The sequence below is a fragment of the Pseudophryne corroboree genome, chromosome 2 (genome assembly GCF_028390025.1).
Source record: "Pseudophryne corroboree isolate aPseCor3 chromosome 2, aPseCor3.hap2, whole genome shotgun sequence".
Lineage (NCBI taxonomy): Eukaryota > Metazoa > Chordata > Amphibia > Anura > Myobatrachidae > Pseudophryne > Pseudophryne corroboree.
In genome coordinates this window covers 849,861,181-849,883,882 of record NC_086445.1, presented here as the reverse complement: position 1 = coordinate 849,883,882, position 22,702 = coordinate 849,861,181, and the positions used below count along the sequence as shown (strand labels likewise).

Below are 22,702 nucleotides of genomic sequence, written 5' to 3'. Positions count from 1 at the left end.
CTTAATAAGGCAATATTTCCAAATGCCGTTTGGAATACGCATCACCTGACCACTGACGTGTCCATAACCCTCTACTGGTAGAAATGGACAACGTACTTAGACTTGATGCCAGTCGGCAAATATTCCGCTGTGCATCACGCATATATAGTAATGCATCTTTAAAATGCTCTATAGGCAATAATATACTGTCCCTATCTAAGGTAACAATATTTTCAGTCAGGGAATCCGACCACGCCAACCCAGCACTGCACATCCAGGCTGAGGCGATTGCTGGTCGCAGTATAACACCAGTATGTGTGTAATACATTTTAGGATATCCTCCTGCTTTCTATCAGCAGGATCCTTAAGGGCGGCCATCTCAGGAGAGGGTAGAGCCCTTGTTCTTACTAGCGTGTGAGCGCTTTATCCACCCTAGGGGGTGTTTCCCAACGCACCCTAACCTCTGGCGGGAAAGGATATAATGCCAATAACATTTTTATCAGTTGTTATCGGGGGAAACCCACGCATCATCACACACCTCATTTAATTTCTCAGATTCAGGAAAACTACAGGTAGTTTTTCCTCACCGAACATAATACCCCTTTTTGGTGGTACTCGTATTATCAGAAATGTGTAAAACATTTTTCATTGCCTCAATCATGTAACGTGTGGCCCTACTGGAAGTCACATTTGTCTCTTCACCGTCGACACTGGAGTCAGTATCCGTGTCGGTGTCTATATCTGCCATCTGAGGTAACGGGCGCTTTAGAGCCCCTGACGGCCTATGAGACGTCTGGACAGGCACAAGCTGAGTAGCCGGCTGTCTCATGTCAACCACTGTCTTTTATACAGAGCTGACACTGTCACGTAATTCTTCCAACAGTTCATCCACTCAGGTGTCGACCCCCTAGGGGGTGACATCACTATTACAGGCAATCTGCTCCGTCTCCACATCATTTTTCTCCTCATACATGTCGACACCAACGTACCGACATACAGCACACACACAGGGAATGCTCTGATAGAGGACAGGACCCCACTAGCCCTTTGGGGAGACAGAGGGAGAGTTTGCCAGCACACACCAGAGCGCTATATATATATACAGGGATAACCTTATATAAGTGTTTTTCCCCTTATAGCTGCTGTATTGTTTATACTGCGCCTAATTAGTGCCCCCCTCTCTTTATTTAACCCTTTCTGTAGTGTAGTGACTGCAGGGGAGAGACAGGGAGCTTCCCTCCAACGAAGCTGTGAGGGAAAATGGCGCCAGTGTGCTGAGGAGATAGGCTCCGCCCCCTTATCGGCGGCCTTATCTCCCGTTTTTTGTGTATTTTTGGCATGGGTTAAATGCATCCATATAGCCCAGGAGCTATATGTGATGCATCTTTTGCCATTTAAGGTATTTTTATTGCGTCTCAGGGCGCCCCCACCCAGCGCCCTGCACCCTCAGTGACCGGAGTGTGAAGTGTGCTGAGAGCAATGGCGCACAGCTGCGGTGCTGTGCGCTACCTTTTTGAAGACAGGACGTCTTCTGCCGCCGATTTTCCGGATCTCTTCAGGCTTCTGGCTCTGTAAGGGGGCCGGCGGCGCGGCTCTGGGACCCATCCAGGCTGGGCCTGTGATCGTCCCTCTGGAGCTAATGTCCAGTAGCCTAAGAAGCCCAATCCACTCTGCACGCAGGTGAGTTCGCTTCTTCTCCCCTTAGTCCCTCGATGCAGTGAGCCTGTTGCCAGCAGGACTCACTGAAAATAAAAAACCTAAAACTAACTTTTCACTAAGCAGCTCAGGAGAGCCACCTAGTGTGCACCCATCTCGTTCGGGCACAGAAATCTAACTGAGGCTTGGAGGAGGGTCATAGGGGGAGGAGCCAGTGCACACCAGCTAGTCCTAAAGCTTTCTTTAGATGTGCCCAGTCTCCTGCGGAGCCGCTAATCCCCATGGTCCTTACGGAGTCCCCAGCATCCACTTAGGACGTTAGAGAAACACTCTGCCATGCATGAGACACACTCCTTTGACATAATAAAATGTGAAAGAACCCACACACACAGGACAATAAGTTAAAAGCACAGTTAACCCACAAAGAGACCCCTTGGGAGAGACAGAGTATGATGGAGCCAGCCACACAGAGCCCCTATAGCTAATTTCCAAGTTAATCTGGATCGCAAACTAAGCACCCTTAAAAGGGCTTAGTATACTATTATTGCTCCCCCTTTGCTATGACCCCTGGTACCGCTGAGGTGATCTGGAGTTTTTGTGGAGGAGCAGCGCTTTCAGGCCAGCCTGTCTGTGTATAGCTGCAGAGGGAAAATGGCGCTGGTGTGCTGCTGGATCCGATCATAGTGAAGCCCCGCCCCCTTAATGGCGCGTGGTCTTCCCGGTTTTTTATACTGGCTGAGGTGATATTTCTGCTCTACAGCGGGTTAAAACCCCTGTAAGATGTACTTCCAGTGTGGGTATTAATAGTTATGGCTTCAGCTCGCCTGGAGCCGCAGCCTGCTTATCAACGCTGTGCTCCTACCTTTGTGCCGCCATTATAACCGGCGATCCGCTAACCGGGACACCGGCCACCTACTCATCACTCTTCTTACGCCTGGCTCTGTTAGGGGAGGCGGCGTACTGCGAGTCTGTACGCTCGCCGTGGGGGGGCCTTTGCAAATAGGACCCTCCTCAGGAGCTCAGTGTCCAGTCAGGAAGGGAGGAACGGGACCATTAACCCTAAGGAGGTTGAACCGTCCGTCCGCCCCCCCCCCCCAAGTCCCACGAAGCAGGCAGATTGGTGCCAACCAGACCTGCATGAAAACAAAAAATAGAAAATAAATGCAGAAAACCCTTCAGGAGCTTCCCAAACGTGACCGGCTTCTCCGGGCACATTTTCTAGACTGAGTCTGGTAGGAGCGGCATAGAGGGAGTAGCCAGTGCACACTATAGATTTCTTAAAGTGCCCAAGGCTCCTAGTGGACCCGTCTATACCTCATGGTGCTAATGTGGACCCCAGTATCCTCTAGGACGTAAGAGAAATAGACAACATAAAATAAAAAAAATATTTATTTCTAGCCCACAGACCATAAAAACTACAGACAAAGTTGCAAAACAAACGGACAAAAATGAGACATAATTAATCATGAGTATAATCCTGGAAAAGTTTTTTTTATTAATTCAAAATACGACAATATACTTAAAAATGAAACTTAAAGAAACATTTCTTATGTGTTTTTTTATTTTAATTACTCGCCAGAAGATATCTATATTATTTGCTGAAGACACTTTGTCCTTTTTAGTATACAGGTTGAGTATCCCATATCCAAATATTCCGAAATAAGGAACATTCCAAAATACGGACTTTTTTGAGTGAGATAGTGAAACCTTTGTTTTCTGATGGCCCAATGTACACAAACTTTGTTTAATACACAAAGTTATAAAAAATATTGTATTAAATGACCTTCAGGCTGTGTGTATAAGATGTATATGAAACATAAATTAATTTTGTGAATGTACACACACTTTGTTTAATGCACAAAGTTATTAAAAAATATTGGCTAAAATTACCTTCAGGCTGTGTGTATAAGGTGTATATGATACATAAATGTATTCTGTGCTTAGACTTGGGTCCCATCGCCATGATATCTCATTATGGGATGCAATTATTCCAAAATACGGAAAAATCCGATATCCAAAATACCTCTAATCCCAAGCATTTTGGATAAGGGATACTCAACCTGTATTACCAATCTGATGAAGTGGGTTGTGACCCGTGAAATGAGTCATTTACTGGATTCTATGAAACGACTGATTGATCTGCTACCTGTCCCAATACTGAAGAATTATTAGATTAATCCCCTTCATTACTGTACTGCAATTAGCTGCCTATACTGTAAGCCAGTCACACGCAAATGATGGGAGTACCAATTAGCACTTCCAGGTAACTGCAGTAGAGTCTACGTCCCTACATTTTTTCTATAGGATAATTATGATTGCTGTCTGAAACTAAAAAAAAACCCAAAGATTAAAAATCAAAACGCTCACAAAATGTATACACAAACTGTGTTATGAACCATACACATAAATCCAACCTAAGCATATTTCATAACATTCAGAATTAAACACTTACGTCTGGTACTGGACATACACATTTCCTCTTAAATGAGGTTCAAAATTGCAGCTAACCTAGAAAAAAAAAAGGCGACATATGTCAAACTATATTTACTGCATACAGGACCTGAGCACCACATACATATTCCGCAGCGCTTTTCTTCAATAACTTATCATACAGGACATCACGTGCTGCTGTCAGATTCCTAACAACATGCCATAAAATTTATGTCTCAAGTTTATTTTGTCTTTTAAGATTAAAATGTGTGGAAATAATGGAGACTATAATAGTAAAAATAAGCATAATTGCATTTGATGTATCAGAAATGTTTAATATATAGTACATGTTGGAACATCTCTGCTTCACACTTCTATGGAAGCTCTCTTTATGTTACAGCTGGACAGTCATGCAGTAGATGAACCACAATGTTCTACAGTAAGATACAGTAGCACGAACAGGCAAGATACACATTGTCACACGGGTGGTCTTCAGTATGCCGGCTGTCAGGATCCCGGCGCACAGTATACCGGCGCCGGAATCCCGACAGCCGGCATACCGACACTTATTCTTCCTCGTGGGGGTCCACGACCACCCAGGAGGGAGAAAAAAATAAGATTTTACTCACCGGTTAATCTATTTCTCGTAGTCCGTAGTGGATGCTGGGGACTCCGTAAGGACCATGGGGAATAGACGGGCTTCGCAGGAGACTGGGCACTCTAAGAAAGATTTAGTACTACTGGTGTGCACTGGCTCCTCCCTCTATGCCCCTCCTCCAGACCTCAGTTAAGGAAACTGTGCCCGGAAGAGCTGACATTACAAGGAAAGGATTTTGGAATCCAGGCTAAGACTCATACCAGCCACACCAATCACAACGTATAACTTGTGATAACATACCCAGTCAACAGTATGAACAACAACAGAGCATCAGACAAACTGATGCAACCATAACATAACCCTTATTTAGGCAATAACTATATACAAGTATTGCAGAAGAAGTCCGCACTTGGGACGGGCGCCCAGCATCCACTACAGACTACGAGAAATAGATTTACCGGTGAGTAAAATCTTATTTTCTCTAACGTCCTAGTGGATGCTGGGGACTCCGTAAGGACCATGGGGATTATACCAAAGCTCCCAAACGGGCGGGAGAGTGCGGATGACTCTGCAGCACCGAATGGGCAAACACAAGGTCCTCCTCAGCCAGGGTATGAAACTTGTAGAACTTAGCAAATGTGTTTGTACACGACCAAGTAGCTGCTCAGCAAAGCTGTAATGCCGAGACCCCTCGGGCAGCCGCCCAAGAAGAGCCCACCTTCCTTGTGGAATGGGCTTTCACTGATTTTGGATACGGCAAACCAGCCGCAGAATGAGCCTGCTGAATCGTGCTGCAGATCCAGCGAGCAATGGTTTGCTTTGAAGCAGGAGCACCCAGCTTGTTGGATGCATACAGGATAAACAGCGAGTCAGGTTTCCTGACTCCAGCCGTTATGGCTACATAAATCTTCAAAGCCCTAACTACATCTAGTAACTTGGAATCCTCCAAGTCACGAGTAGCCGTAGGCACCACAATAGGTTGGTTCAAATGAAAAGATGACACCACCTTTGGCAGAAATTGCGGACGAGTCCCTAATTCTGCCCTGTCCATATGGAAAACCAGATAGGGGCTTTTACATGACAAAGCCGCCAATTCTTGACCACTTTCCACGTGAGATATTTTAACTCCACGGTCTTAAGCGGCTCAAACCAGTGAGATTTCAGGAAACTCAACACCACGTTAAGATCCCAAGGTGCCACTGGTAGCACAAAAAGGGGGCTGAATATGCAGCACTCCCTTTACAAACGTCTGAACTTCAGGTAGAGAAGCTATTTTTTTTTTTTTTATGAAAGAAAATGGATAGGGCCGAAATCTGGACCTTAATGGACCCCAAATTCTAGGCCCAAAGTCATTCCCGACTGTAGGAAGTGAAGGAAAACGGCCCAGCTGGAATTCCTCTGTAGAGGCATTCCTGGCCTCACACCCAGCAACATATTTTCGCCGTATACGGTGATAATGTTTAGCCGTCACGACCTTCCTAGCCCTTATCAGCGTAGGAATAACCTCATCCGGAATCCCTCTTTTCTACTAGGATCCGGCGTCCAACCGCCATGCCGTCAAACGCAGCTGCGGTAAGTCTTGGAACATACAAGGTCCCTGCTGTAACAGATCCTGCCCTAGAGACAGAGGCCATGGGTCCTCTGTGAGCATTTCTTGCAGCTCTGTATACCAAGTCCTTCTTGGCCAATCCGGAACAATGAGTATTGTTCTCACTCCTCTTTTCCTTATGATTCTCAGCACCTTGGGTAAGAGAGGAAAAGGAGGAAACACATAAACCGACTGGAACATCCACGGTGTCACCAGTGCGTCTACAGCTATCGCCTGAGAGTCTCTTGACCTGGCGCAATACCTCTGTAGCTTTTTGTTGAGGCGGGATGCCATCATGTCCACCTGTGGCAGTTCCCATCGACCTACAATCTGCGCGAAGACCTCTTGATGAAGTCCCCACTCTCCCGGGTGGAGGTCGTGCCTGCTGAGGAAGTCTGCTTCCCAGTTGTCCACTCCCAGAATGAACAGTGCTGACAGTGCTCTTACGTGATTCTCCGCCCAGCGAAGAATTCTGGTGGCTTCTACCATCGCCACCCTGCTCCTTGTGCCGCCTTGGCGGTTTACATGAGCCACTGCGGTGATATTGTCTGACTGAATCAGAACCGGTTGGTCGCGAAGCAGGGTCTCCGCTTGACTTAGGGCGTTGTATATGGCCCTCAGTTCCAGGATAATGATGTGAAGGCAAGTCTCCTGCCTTGATACTAAAAAGAATTTGGATCTCCTATCCACTGCGCTCCCCAAATGTATAGATACGTAAAGAAGGGAATAAACCTCTACTTATCTTAGGAGGTCGGTATTGTTTTTGCACGTCCCACCTTCTTCTCGTTAGGTTTTATTACGAGTATTAAAAGATGGTATTATTCCAAGAGGTCCAACAATAACCCATGTAAGAGAAAATAAAACACAATCTAGTGTATTACCGTCATACAGATCTCTTCATTGGATAAAAATACAACATGGGTCTATGGATTCAAATCAATAATAAGTGTGATCCACACGTATATATAAAATACAATTTTTTAATACTAAAAAAGTTCCAATTATAAAGTATGCTTCAGTCACATTGATATATGACACATATCCACTTTTACATTCAGTAATATGTGAGGGTGGCTTCCTACCAGATTTTGGAATTTAGAAGTGCTTATAAAAAAGCTGTGCAGATGTCTCAGCAGTCCCAGGGAAAACCAGCTTCAATGGTCAGCACCCCGTCCTCTCCTCGTCTGGTATGTCCGTCACAAATCCTCACCGTCAGCCAACGCGTTTCGATCAAATTCGCTGATCTTTATCAAGGCATAATACTGATGGCCTCCTCTTCCAGCTCTTTATACCCTTATGAATTAATGTTCCTAATTGCTGGGAGGAGCCACTCTCACTCACAATTAATGGCATTTTTACATTTATTAAGTCATCCCAAACTAATCTAACATCAAAGAACTGCTCTACAAGATGGTATAATATCCATATATTTCATGTTAAAAGATACCAACCCACTCAAAAATGAATTAAAAACATAAAACATAAAATTTCGCTAACCGGAAGTGTCCTGTGTAAACAGGATCAACTTCCGTCTATACTGTTATGAGGGTTCCACATAGCGGAAAGAAGGAGTCCTATCCTTCTATCTCAGCGTCACATCCTGTCACGTGATCGCTCCGTCACGTGATCGCTGCGGTCCGCATCAGTATATCCCATGTTCATTCCGAAGATATGTCCGGTCACGTGACGCTCCACGGCCGGAAGTTCCTCGGCGGCCATTTTTTAAAACTCCAAAGAGGGGATTTGACAGCACATCTCCTCATTACTACAGTGTTATAGGTATAGAAGGGCGGAAGTATATATACCGCCATATTGCTTCCTGGAAAAAAGAGATTTCCTTTATTTTCAGAACAAATGGTCACATCAGGTAAAACGATCTTATAAAAAACCTTATAGAAGACTCCAATACACACAATTCATATTTTCCCAGTTACTATAAGAAAATGGGCTATAGGAAAATCACTTGATAATCAAACATATCTAATTTATTCAGCGTCACACCTAGCCAAGGAACCATTTTACCTCAAAATCCTTATTCAGGCCACCCGGGATTAGAGTTTTTAGTGAATAAATATATTGCATTTCAGTTTTTGCTAGAATTGCAGCTATATTATTACATCTCCAATTCCCCTTTATCTGTTTTAATGCTCCAAATACTTTTAACTGTTTGATGTCCTGACCGTGAATTTGTTTGAAATGGGATGAGAGTGCATGTGTCTCAACACCATTTCTTATATTACGTAGATGCTCTGTGAATCTTGTTTTTAAATTCCTCTTACGATAAGAGACGATAAGAGACCATAGTAGATATAGGTCCAATAATTGGAGAAGGGAAGGTTTACCCACTTACCAGAGAAGGGAAAGAAAAGAGTTGAATAATTCCCCATACCGTCGGAATCGTTTTAGTCGATTCCAAAATGACGATCTTTTTTTAGAGGATGGGATGAGGAAACGAAAATACACATAGTAGGTAGGAAACAGAGAGGAAAAAGAGGGGGAAAGAAAGGAAGAAAGATAAGAAGGAACATCAAGAATAGGAAAAATAGAAGAGAGAAAAGGAAGGGCTGTAGGACAGGGGTTACGGAACCACAAGAGACTGAGACCTCAAAAGTGGAAAATAAGGTAAAGATTTTTAATTTGAGCAAACATATATTAGGGGAGTCGGAGATTTCATTACTTGAAAAAGGGTTGAAATTCGCCCCGGTAGCCAAGCTTAATAAATTTGAGGTCTATGTGGATCTTCAAAAATATGTAAGAAAATTATCCTTGAAGAGGTTCTTTGCTGGTAAACAGCAACCAGAGGAGGAATTAATGGAAGATTCCCCACCCAAAAAAGTATTTAGACCTAAGTCCATCTTTAACCCGACCTATATGAGGGGAAACTATGTAGAAACCTTTTTCTCATTAGTGAACAAGGATATTGAAGCACTCACACCACCGAAAATTCACTATAATTTAACAAGAAAAGAGAATGAGGCCTTAAAAGAATTAAAATCGAATAAAGACATTATAATAAAACCAACGGATAAGGGTGGAGGAGTCGTAATAATGGATATGGACAAATATGAGAACGAGGTGATAAGACAACTGAGCGACGGAAAAACCTATAAAAAACTGAGAGGGGATCCAACTAAAAGGATCGTGACCGGCTTTACGACATTAGTTAAAACCTATGTAGATAACGGGACCATCAGTGAGGCAGAAGGTCAATTTTTGATACCTACAGATCCAAGTATCCCCGTTATTTACATTTTGCCAAAAGTCCATAAGGACCTGCAGAACCCGCCCGGCAGACCTATAGTGTCGGGAATTAATTCGGTGACTGCTAATATGTCGGAGTTCATAGATTTTAACCTCCAGCCTCTAGTACAAAAAAATCGTTCGCATTTAAAGGACACCAGAGATGCATTAAATGTCATTAAAAGTATACAATGGGACGAGAATTGCTATATAGTCACAGCAGATGTGACTTCGCTGTATACGATCATTAATCACGATCTAGGAATAGAGGCAGTGGTTACATATTTATCAGATAGTAACTATGAGTCGGAATTATGTGACTTTTTGGTAAAAGGTGTTGACTTCATTTTGCAAAATAATTATTTCCACTTTAAGGATAGTTTCTACCTGCAAAAAGTGGGGACGGCCATGGGTACCAGGTTCGCCCCAAGCTATGCCAACATGTATGGCAAAACCATCAGTTTGGGGCGAGCCTGGTATCCTGGTCTAGATACATAGACGATATTATTTTTGTTTGGAGGGGTGATAGAGAAACTTTGACTACCTTTTGTGATCAGCTAAATGAGAAAGACTACAATATCTCACTGACATTTGAAGTCAGTAATACCAGTGTAAATTTTCTTGATTTAAATATTTATGTGGAAAATGGACAATTAAAAACTCGTAATTACACAAAATCGACTGATTCAGGAACATATATTCACACTACTAGCTGCCACCATGCCAATTGGCTTAAGTCCATACCTAATAGTCAGTTACAGAGACTAAAGAGGAACTGTACAGATAATGAGGTTTACAGGGAACAAGCTGATATAATGAGTAAAAAATTCAGAAATAGTGGTTATAGTAACAAAAGCATTGAGAAGGCTGTCACTAAGTGTGAAATTATAGACAGAAAGGATTTACTACTTCCATCAAAAAAGATACCTGTATCGGATGGAAATAAGAATCATTCCTTAGCCTTTATTACGGGTTATAACACCCAACACAAACAAATAGAGAAGATTTTCAGGAACCATTGGACGATCTTGAAGGGTGACCCTTTATTGGAAAAATTGTTGCCAGATAGACCCAAATTCATTTATCGGAAAGCTAAGAACATTAAAGATAAATTGGTTAGGAGTGCTATGTCACCGCCGAAAGCAAATATTCGCACTTTTTCAAAGGTTTTTTTTTAGGTGTGGTACTTGCTGTATGTGTAAAGAGGTCAGAGGTGCAGCAAAGTGCACGGAAATCGAAATAAATGGACAAAATAATAAAATTAATGAGTTCATAACGTGCACCTCAAGAAATGTGATCTATTACTTGGGATGTAGTTGTGACTTATTTTACATTGGCAGGACCAGTAGGAATTTAAAAACAAGATTCACAGAGCATCTACGTAATATAAGAAATGGTGTTGAGACACATGCACTCTCATCCCATTTCAAACAAATTCACGGTCAGGACATCAAACAGTTAAAAGTATTTGGAGCATTAAAACAGATAAAGGGGAATTGGAGATGTAATAATATAGCTGCAATTCTAGCAAAAACTGAAATGCAATATATTTATTCACTAAAACTCTAATCCCGGGTGGCCTGAATAAGGATTTTGAGGTAAAATGGTTCCTTGGCTAGGTGTGACGCTGAATAAAGTAGATATGTTTGATTATCAAGTGATTTTCCTATAGCCCATTTTCTTATAGTAACTGGGAAAATATGAATTGTGTGTATTGGAGTCTTCTATAAGGTTTTTTATAAGATCGTTTTACCTGATGTGACCATTTGTTATGAAAATAAAGGAAATCTCTTTTTTCCAGGAAGCAATATGGCGGTATATATACTTCCGCCCTTCTATACCTATAACACTGTAGTAATGAGGAGATGTGCTGTCAAATCCCCTCTTTGGAGTTTTAAAAATGGCCGCCGAGGAACTTCCGGCCGTGGAGCGTCACGTGACCGGACATATCTTCGGAATGAACATGGGATATACTGATGCGGACCGCAGCGATCACGTGACGGAGCGATCACGTGACAGGATGTGACGCTGAGATAGAAGGATAGGACTCCTTCTTTCCGCTGTGTGGAACCCTCATAACAGTATAGACGGAAGTTGATCCTGTTTACACAGGACACTTCCGGTTAGCGAAATTTTATGTTTTTAATTCATTTTTGAGTGGGTTGGTATCTTTTAACATGAAATATATGGATATTATACCATCTTGTAGAGCAGTTCTTTGATGTTAGATTAGTTTGGGATGACTTAATAAATGTAAAAATGCCATTAATTGTGAGTGAGAGTGGCTACTCCCAGCAATTAGGAACATTAATTCATAAGGGTATAAAGAGCTGGAAGAGGAGGCCATCAGTATTATGCCTTGATAAAGATCAGCGAATTTGATCGAAACGCGTTGGCTGACGGTGAGGATTTGTGACGGACATACCAGACGAGGAGAGGACGGGGTGCTGACCATTGAAGCTGGTTTTCCCTGGGACTGCTGAGACATCTGCACAGCTTTTTTATAAGCACTTCTAAATTCCAAAATCTGGTAGGAAGCCACCCTCACATATTACTGGATGTAAAAGTGGACATGTGTCATATATCAATGTGACTGAAGCATACTTTATAATTGGAACTTTTTTAGTATTAAAAAATTGTATTTTATATATACGTGTGGATCACACTTATTACTGATTTGAATCCATAGACCCATGTTGTATTTTTATCCAATGAAGGGATCTGTATGACGGTAATACACTAGATTGTGTTTTATTTTCTCTTACATGGGTTATTGTTGGACCTCTTGGAATAATACCATCTATTAATACTCGTAATAAAACCTAACGAGAAGAAGGTGGGACGTGCGAAAATAATACCGACCTCCTAAGATAAGTAGAGGTTTATTCCCTTCTTTACGTATCTATACATTTGGGGAGCGCAGTGGATAGGAGATCCAAATTCTTTTTAGTTTCTGGTTAATTTTATTGGGGTTAGGGTAACGCCTCTTTTTTGGATTACCATTCCCCTGCTGCTTTAAAGCGCTTTTTTATACAGGTGTATTTTTTTCCTTTTAAGTTTCCTGCCTTGACCACAGCCCTTGGAAATTTCTTCCCTGTGTGACTGCCCCCCCACCCTCGGAGGCTTGCATCCGTGGTCACCAGGACCCAGTCCTGAATGCCGAATCTGCGACCTTCGAGAAGGTGAGCACTCTGCAGCCACCACAGGAGAGACACCCTGGCTCTGGGGGATAGGGTGATTAACCGATGCATCTGAAGATGTGATCCGGACCACTTGTCCAGTAAGTCCCATTAGAAGGTCCTCGTATGGAACCTGCCGAAGGGAATGGCCTCGTATGATGCCACCCTCCTTCCCAGGACTCGAGTGCAGTGATGCACTGACACCTGTTTTGGTTTTAATAGATTCCTGACCAGTGTCACGAGCTCCTGAGCTCTCTCTATCGGGAGATAAACCCTTTTCTGGTCTGTGTCTAGGATCATGCCTAGGAGAGGCAGATGAGCTGTAAGAACCAACTGCGACTTTGGAGTATATAGAATCCAGCCGTGTTGCCGGACCACTTCCAGAGAAAGTGATACGCTGTTCAGCAACTGCTTTCTTGATCTCGCTTTTATGAGATCGTCCAAGTACGTGATAATAGTGACACCTTGCTTACGCAGGAGCACCATCATTTCCGCCATTACCTTGGTGAATATTCTCAAGGCCGTGGAGAGACCAAACGGCAACGCCTGAAATTGGTAATGACAATCCCGTACCGCAATTCTGAGGTACGCCTGATGAGGTGGATAAATGGGGACATGAAGGTATGCATCCTTTATGTACCGAGTCACCATAAAATTTCCCCCTTTCAGGCTTGCAATGACCGCTCTTAGCGATTCCATCATGAACTTGAACCTTTTCAGGTATATGTTCAGGGATCTTAAATTCAATATGGGTCCGTCCGAACCGTCTGGTTTCGGGACTACAACATGGTCGAATAATAACCCCCTCCTTGTTGAAGCAGGGGAACCTTGACCACCACCTTTTGAAGATACAATTTGTGAATTGCAGTTAACACTGTTTCCCTCTCGTGGGGGGAAGCTGGCAGGGCCGTCGGTGAGGGGGCATCTTCTCAAAGTCCAGCTTGTATCCCTGAGACACAATATCTATTGCCCAGGGATCTAACAGGGAGTGAACACACTTGTGGCTGAACTTACGAAGGCGTGCCCCCACCGGGCCCAGCTCCGCCTGTGGAGCCCCAGCGACATGCGGTGGATTTTTGAAGAGGCCGGGGAGGACTTCTGTTCCTGGGAACTAGCTGTGTTGTACAGCTTCTTTCCTCTGCCCCCGCCTCTGGCAAGAAAGGACGCACCTCGGACTTTCTTGTTTCTTTATTCGAAAGGCTGCATTTGATAATGTCGTGCTTTCCTAGGCTGTGCAGGAATATAAGGCAAAATATCAGAATTACCAGCTATAGCTGTGGAGACCAGGTCCGAGAACCCTTCTCCACACAATCCTCAGCCTTCCATATGCCTCTTAAGTCGGCATCATCTGTCCATTGCATATTCTACAGGACATGTCAAGCAGAAATCGACATAGCTTTGACTCTAGGACCCAGTATACTCATGTCTCTTTGGGCATGTTTTATATATATACACATATCTCTTAAGACAGCATCTTTTTAATATATATCTCTATATCTCTCTCTCTCTCTCTATATATATATATATATATATATATATATATATATATGCATACTAGGGTCTCAATCTCTGCTGATAAGGTACCTGTCCACGCTGCCACAGCGCTATAAACCCATGCCGACACAATCGCCGGTCTGAGTAGTGTACCAGAATGTGCACGCTATCTGCAGGATCCCTGAGAATAGCTAGTGCTACCTTTTGTGCAAACGTGACACCCTAGGGGAAGATTCCCATCACATCCTGGCCCTAGTGGGGAAAGGATACTGCCTGAGAATTTTTTGTGGGAAGCTGCAGTCTCTTGTCTGGAGATTCCCGCTCTTTTTCCTCATGAGAGGAGGGAAATTTACCTCAGCTTTCTTCCCCTTAACATGTGTACCCTTGTGTCAGGGACAAATGAGTCATCAGTGATATGCAAATCATCTTTTATTACAATAATCATATATTGAATACCTTTCTGCCATTTTGGCTGTAACTTTGCATTATCGTAGTCGACACTGGAGTCAAACTCCGTGTCGATATCAGTGTTTATTATTTTGGATAGTGAGCATTGTGAGACTCTGAAGGTCTCTGTGACATAGGGACAGACATGGGTAGATTTCCTGTCTGTACTCTAATCTTTTGTGCAATAAATTCACCTTAGCACTTACACATATCCAAACAGGTGTCGGCGTTGTCGACGGAGACACCCTCTCACACACATATTTGCTCCATCTCCTCCTTAGGGGAGCTTTTTACCTCAGACATGTCGACACACACATAACGACACACCACACACAGGGGGTGCTCTATTTGAAGACAGTTCCCCCACAAGGCCCTTTGGAGAGACAGAGAGAGAGTATGCCAGCACACACCCCAGCGCTATATGACCCAGGAATCACACAGTAACTTAGTGTTAACCCAGTAGCTGCTGTATATAGTTTTTACGCCAAATTTATGTGCCACCCCTCTCTTTTTCACCCTCTCTATCGTCTGCAGGGGAGAGCCTGGGGAGCTTCCTCTCAGTGGAGCTGTGGAGAGAAAATGGCGCTGGTGAGTGCTGAGGAAGAAGGCCCCGCCCCCTCAGCGGCGGGCTTCTGTCCCGCGATTTTGTGTAAAAATAATGGCGGTGGCTCATGCATATAACAGTGTCCAACTGTATATATGCTGCTTTTGCCAGGAGGTACTTAATTGCTGCCCAGGGCGCCCCCCCCTGCACCCTGCACCCTACAGTGACCGGAGTGTGTGGGTTAGTGTGGGCACAATGGCGCACAGCTGCAGTGCTGTGCGCTACCTCATATGAAGACAGGAGTATTCTGCCGCCGATTTTGACGTCTTCTTGCTTCAACCCGCCGGCTTCTGTCTTCTGGCTCTGCGAGCGGGACGGCGGCGCGGCTCCGGGAACGGACGACCAAGGTTAGGTTCCTGTGTTCGATCCCTCTGGAGCTAATGGTGTCCAGTAGCCTAAGAAGTGCAACCTAGCCGCAGTTAGTAGGTTTGCTTCTCTCCCCTCAGTCCCACGTAGCAGAGAGTCTGTTGCCAGCAGAAGCTCTCTGAAAATAAAAAACCTAACTAAAATACTTTCTTATTAGCAAGATCAGGAGAGCTCACTAAAATGCACCCAGCTCTGTCCGGGCACAGATTCTAACTGAGGTCTGGAGGAGGGGCATAGAGGGAGGAGCCAGTGCACACCAGTAGTACTAAATCTTTCTTAGAGTGCCCAGTCTCCTGCGGAGCCCGTCTATTCCCCATGGTCCTTACGGAGTCCCCAGCATCCACTAGGACGTTAGAGAAAATAGCGCACAGCGTGGCGAGCGCAGCGTGCCCGCAAGGGGCTCATTTGCGCTCGCCACACTGTCGGTAACCCGGTGGTCGGGCTCCCGGCGCCGGTATGCTGGTCGCCGGGAGCCCGACCGCCGGCCTACCATACTACACCCTGTCACACTACTCCAAGACGCAAAGTTAAACAAAGTCCAACTAGGTAATGTGGGTAAGGAGATGCATTTGGCATTATCAGTGCCGATTTACAGAGATTATCGAGGGGAAAGTGGGGGGGGGGGAGGGGTACAACCCGATTTACAGGTGGGAGGGGATAGCTGCCTAGCCCAACTATAAAATGCAATGTAATTACAGCTGAACCGAGTGCGTGTCAATCTAAATCAGCACCACCGTATTCCATTAAGACAATAGCGTACAAGACAGTGGGTTATAGTGGTATATGCAATTGCGGTCGAATTCCCGAAATTGTCGAATTTCGGGTCATTTTCGACCAAAAAAAAAAATTTGCCTATGCAATTCAGTGCTTTCCGACCAAAAAACGGACTTTTAAAATTCGACTTTTTGAAATTCGAATTTTTGCAAATTCGACTTTTCTGCAATGATACAAGTGCTGCAATTCGACCAAAGCATATTCAATTCAAGTTTGGAAATTCGACAGCAGTGCTTTTAGACAGCAAATTCGTCATTTTCAATCCGCCACACTTTGGAGGGTGAAAACAAATAAAAAAAATTTAAACATGTTTTTTTTTGTGTTTTTTTTTTTGGGAATAGCAGATCTATATATATTAGAAGGGATTAGGTACTTTTTTTTTTTTTTTTTTTTTTTGGAGGCACAAATATTATTTATATATTTTTTAAAATATTATTTTTTTTTATTTATTTTTTTATTGCTGGAACGGTAAAATCCTAAAAAAAAATGGCGTGGGGTCCCCCCTCCAAAGCATAACCAGCCTCGGGCTCTTCGAGCTGGTCCTGGTTCTAAAAATGCGGGGAAAAAATTGACAGGGGATCCCCCGTATTTTTAAAACTAGCACCGGGCTCTGCGCCTGGTGCTGGTGCCAAAAATACGGGGGACAAAAAGCGTAGGGGTCCCCCGTATTTTTAACACCAGCATCGGGCTCCACTAGCTGGACAGATAATGCCACAGCCGGGGGTCACTTTTATGGCGTTCCCTGCGGCCGTGGCATTAGATATCCAACTAGTCACCCCTGGCCGGGGTACCCTGGGGGAGTGGGGACCCCTTCAATCAAGGGGTCCCCCCCACAGCCACCCAAGGGCCAGGGGTGAAGCCCGAGGCTGTCCCCCCCCATCCAATGGGCTGCGGATGGGGGGGCTGATAGCCTTTTGTGATCATGAAAAGAATATTGTTTTTTCCAGCAGTACTACAAGTCCCAGCAAGCCTCCCCCGCAAGCTGGTACTTGGAGAACCACAAGTACCAGCATGCGGGAGAAAAGCGGGCCCGCTGGTACCTGTAGTACTACTGGAAAAAAAATACCCAAATAAAAACAGGACACACACACCGTGAAAGTAAAACTTTATTTCATACGTCGACACACACATACTTACCTATGTTCACACGCCGACATCGGTCCTCTTCTCCATGTAGAATCCACGGATACCTGAAAATAAAAGATCAATATACTCACCTCAGCCATGGTCCAGAGATAAATCCACGGACTTGGAGAAAAAAACAAACCGGACAACCGACCACACGGACTGAAAGGGGTCCCATGCTGACACATGAGACCCCTATCCCCGAATGCAGAGAGACCTGTCAGTGACAGCTGTCACAGAAAGGTCTCTAAAGCCAATCAGGAAGCGCAACTTCGTTGCGCTCATCTGATTGGCTCTGCGCGTCTGAGCAGACAGCGCATCGCACAGCCCAGTCCATTATATTCAATGGTGGGAACTTAGCGGCTAGCGGTGAGGTCACCCGCCGGTCAGCGGCTGACCGCGGGTTAACCCCACCGCTACCCGCAAAGTTCCCACCATTTAAAGTAATGGAGCGGCTTTGCGATGCGCTGTCTGACAGCTCAGACAGTGCACAGCCAATCAGGTGAGCGCCACGGAAGTAGCGCTTCCTGATTGGCTGAAGGGACTTCAGTGACAGGAGTCACGTGATGTCCCGGGATTCGGGAGAAAGGGGTCTGATGTGAAAGCATGGGACCCCTTTCTAGTCCGGTATGGATCGGTGTTCGTTTTTTTGTTTTGCCAAGTACGTGGATTATCTCTGGACGTGGATGTACCTCTGGACGCTGGAAGGTGAGTATAATTTTTTCACAGGTACCTCGGATCGTCGGAGACCGTGGCAGTCGGCGTGTCAACATAGGTAAGTATGTGTGTGTCGGTAGTGTGTAATAATAAGAATTTACTTACCGATAATTCTATTTCTCGGAGTCCGTAGTGGATGCTGGGGTTCCTGAAAGGACCATGGGGAATAGCGGCTCCGCAGGAGACAGGGCACAAAAAAGTAAAGCTTTACTAGGTCAGGTGGTGTGCACTGGCTCCTCCCCCTATGACCCTCCTCCAGACTCCAGTTAGGTACTGTGCCCGGACGAGCATACACAATAAGGGAGGCATTTTGAATCCCGGGTAAGACTCATACCAGCCACACCAATCACACCGTACAACTTGTGATCTAAACCCAGTTAACAGTATGACAACAGAAAGGGCCTCTTAAAGATGGCTCCTTAACAATAACCCGAATTAGTTAACAATAACTATGTACAAGTATTGCAGATAATCCGCACTTGGGATGGGCGCCCAGCATCCACTACGGACTCCGAGAAATAGAATTATCGGTAAGTAAATTCTTATTTTCTCTATCGTCCTAAGTGGATGCTGGGGTTCCTGAAAGGACCATGGGGATTATACCAAAGCTCCCAAACGGGCGGGAGAGTGCGGATGACTCTGCAGCACCGAATGAGAGAACTCCAGGTCCTCCTTTGCCAGGGTATCAAATTTGTAAAATTTTACAAACGTGTTCTCCCCCGACCACGTAGCTGCTCGGCAGAGTTGTAATGCCGAGACCCCTCGGGCAGCCGCCCAAGATGAGCCCACCTTCCTTGTGGAGTGGGCTTTTACAGTTTTAGGCTGTGGCAGGCCTGCCACAGAATGTGCAAGTTGAATTGTGTTACAAATCCAACGAGCAATCGACTGCTTAGAAGCAGGTGCGCCCAACTTGTTGGGTGCATACAATATAAACAGCGAGTCAGATTTTCTGACTCCAGCCGTCCTTGCAATGTATATTTTTAAGGCTCTGACAACGTCCAACAACTTGGAGTCCTCCAAGTCGCTAGTGGCCGCAGGCACCACAATAGGTTGGTTCAGATGAAATGCTGATACCACTTTAGGGAGAAAATGCGGACGAGTCCGCAGTTCTGCCCTATCCGAATGGAAGATTAGATAAGGACTTTTATAAGATAAAGCCGCCAATTCAGATACTCTCCTGGCAGAGGCCAGGGCTAGTAACATAGTCACTTTCAATGTGAGATATTTCAAATCCACCTTTTTCAATGGTTCAAACCAATGGGATTTGAGGAAATCTAAAACTACATTTAGATCCCACGGTGCCACCGGAGGCACCACAGGAGGCTGTATATGCAGTACTCCCTTGACAAAAGTCTGGACCTCAGGGACAGAGGCCAATTCTTTTTGGAAGAATATTGACAGGGCCGAAATTTGAACCTTAATGGATCCCAATTTGAGACCCATAGATAATCCTGATTGCAGGAAATGTAGGAAACGACCCAGTTGGAATTCCTCCGTCGGAACCTTCCGATCCTCGCACCACGCTACATATTTTCGCCAAATGCGGTGATAATGTTTCACGGTGACTTCCTTCCGTGCCTTAATCAAGGTAGGAATGACTTCTTCTGGAATGCCTTTCCCTTTTAGGATCTGGCGTTCAACCGCCATGCCGTCAAACGCAGCCGCGGTAAGTCTTGAAAAAGACAGGGACCCTGCTGTAGCAGGTCCCTTCTCAGAGGTAGAGGCCACGGTTCGTCCGTGAGCATCTCTTGAAGTTCCGGATACCAAGTCCTTCTCGGCCAATCCGGAACCACTAGTATTGTTCTTACTCTTCTTTGCCGTATGATCTTCAATACCTTTGGTATGAGCGGCAGAGGAGGAAACACATACACTGACTGGTACACCCAAGGAGTTACCAGTGCGTCCACAGCTATTGCCTGTGGATCTCTTGACCTGGCGCAATATTTGTCCAGTTTCTTGTTGAGGCGAGACGCCATCATGTCTACAATTGGTCTTTCCCAACGGTCTATTAACATGTTGAAGACTTCTGGATGTAGACCCCACTCTCCCGGATGAAGATCGTGTCTGCTGAGGAAGTCTGCTTCCCAGTTGTCCACGCCCGGGATGAACACTGCTGACAGTGCTATCACGTGATTCTCCGCCCAGCGAAGAATCTTGGCAGCTTCTGCCATTGCACTCCTGCTTCTTGTGCCGCCCTGCCTGTTTACATGGGCGACCGCCGTGATGTTGTCCGACTGAATCAACACCGGCTTTCCTTGCAGGAGAAGTTCCGCCTGGCTTAGAGCATTGTAGATTGCTCTTAGTTCCAGAATGTTTATGTGAAGAGACTTTTCCAGACTCGTCCATACTCCCTGGAAGTTTCTTCCTTGTGTGACTGCTCCCCAGCCTCTCAGGCTGGCGTCCGTGGTCACCAGGATCCAATCCTGAATGCCGAATCTGCGGCCTTCTAATAGGTGAGCCTTCTGCAACCACCACAGAAGTGACACCCTTGTCTTTGGTGACAGGGTTATTCGCAGGTGCATCTGCAGATGCGACCCTGACCATTTGTCCAACAGATCCCTTTGGAATATTCTTGCATGGAATCTGCCGAATGGAATTGCTTCGTAAGAAGCCACCATTTTTCCCAGGACTCTTGTGCATTGATGTACTGACACTTTTCCTGGTTTTAGGAGGTTCCTGACCAGATCGGATAACTCCTTGGCTTTTTCCTCTGGAAGGAAAACCTTTTTCTGAACCGTGTCCAGAATCATTCCTAGGAACAGCAGACGAGTTGTCGGGATTAAATGGGATTTTGGAATATTCAGAATCCACCCGTGTTGTCTTAGCACCTCTTGAGATAGTGCTAAAGCTGTCTCCAGCTGTTCTCTGGACCTTGCCCTTATTAGGAGATCGTCCAAGTATGGGATAACTAATACGCCTTTTCTTCGAAGAAGAATCATCATCTCGGCCATTACCTTGGTAAAGACCCGAGGCGCCGTGGACAATCCGAACGGCAGCGTCTGAAACTGATAGTGACAGTTTTGAACAATGAACCTGAGGTACCCCTGGTGTGCGGGGTAAATCGGAACGTGTAGATACGCATCCTTGATGTCCAAGGATACCATAAAGTCCCCTTCTTCCAGGTTCGCTATCACTGCTCTGAGTGACTCCATCTTGAACTTGAACTTTTTTATGTAGAGGTTCAAGGACTTCAGATTTAGAATAGGCCTTACCGAGCCATCCGGCTTCGGTACCACAAATAGAGTGGAATAATACCCCTTTCCTTGTTGTAATAGGGGTACTTTGACTATCACCTGCTGAGCGTACAGCTTGTGAATGGCTTCCAACACCCTCTCCCTTTCGGAAGAGACGGTTGGTAAGGCAGACTTCAGGAAACGATGAGGAGGATCCGTCTCTAATTCCAACCTGTACCCCTGAGATATTATCTGCAGGATCCAGGGGTCTACCTGCGAGTGAGCCCACTGCGCGCTGTAATTTTTGAGACGGCCCCCCACTGTCCCCGAGTCCGCTTGAGAGGCCCCAGCGTCATGCTGAGGTTTTTGCAGGAGCCGGGAAGGACTTCTGTTCCTGGGAAGGAGCTGCCTGTTGGTGTCTCTTCCCTCTTCCTCTGCCTCGTGGCAGGTACGACAAGCCCTTTGCTCTCTTATTTTTGTAGGAGCGAAAAGGCTGCGGTTGAAAAGTCGGTGCCTTTCTCTGTTGGGGAGTGACTTGAGGTAAAAAAGTGGATTTCCCGGCAGTAGCCGTGGCCACCAAGTCTGATAGACCAACTCCAAATAACTCCTCCCCTTTATACGGCAAAACCTCCATGTGACGTTTTGAATCCGCATCGCCTGTCCACTGTCGTGTCCATAAGGCTCTTCTGGCTGAAATGGACATAGCACTCACCCGAGATGCCAGTGTGCAAATATCCCTCTGTGCATCACGCATATAGATAAATGCATCCTTTATTTGTTCTAACGACAGTAAAACATTGTCCCTATCTAGGGTATCAATATTTTCAATCAGGGATTCTGACCAAACTACTCCAGCACTGCACATCCAGGCAGTTGCTATAGCTGGTCGTAGTATAACACCTGCATGTGTGTATATATTCTTTTGAATAACTTCCATCTTTCTATCTGATGGATCCTTAAGTGCGGCCGTCTCAGGAGAGGGTAACGCCACTTGTTTGGATAAGCGTGTGAGCGCCTTGTCCACCTTAGGGGGTGTTTCCCAGCGCGCCCTAACCTCTGGCGGGAAAGGGTATAATGCCAATAACTTTTTTGAAATTATCAACTTTTTATCAGGAGCAACCCACGCTTCATCACACACGTCATTTAATTCTTCTGATTCAGGAAAAACTGTTTGTAGTTTTTTCACACCATACATAATACCCTGTTTTACGGTATCTGTAGTATCAGTTAAATGTAACGTCTCCTTCATTGCCAAAATCATATAACGTGTGGCCCTACTGGAAAATACGTTTGAATTTCTACCGTCGTCACTGGAATCAGTGCCCGTGTCTG

General features: G+C 45.2%; 1 protein-coding gene across 2 annotated transcripts in view; it reads right to left on the bottom strand.

The window, feature by feature from the left end:
* Nucleotides 1-22,702, bottom strand: part of ZRSR2 (zinc finger CCCH-type, RNA binding motif and serine/arginine rich 2) — a 135,600-nt gene that overhangs the window by 23,730 nt on the left and 89,168 nt on the right. For both annotated transcript variants that reach the window (XM_063955799.1, XM_063955800.1), the window contains exon 9: nucleotides 4,088-4,143. In XM_063955799.1, coding sequence (XP_063811869.1) covers nucleotides 4,088-4,143 — 56 coding nt within the window. The remainder of the gene's footprint in view (nucleotides 1-4,087; nucleotides 4,144-22,702) is intronic.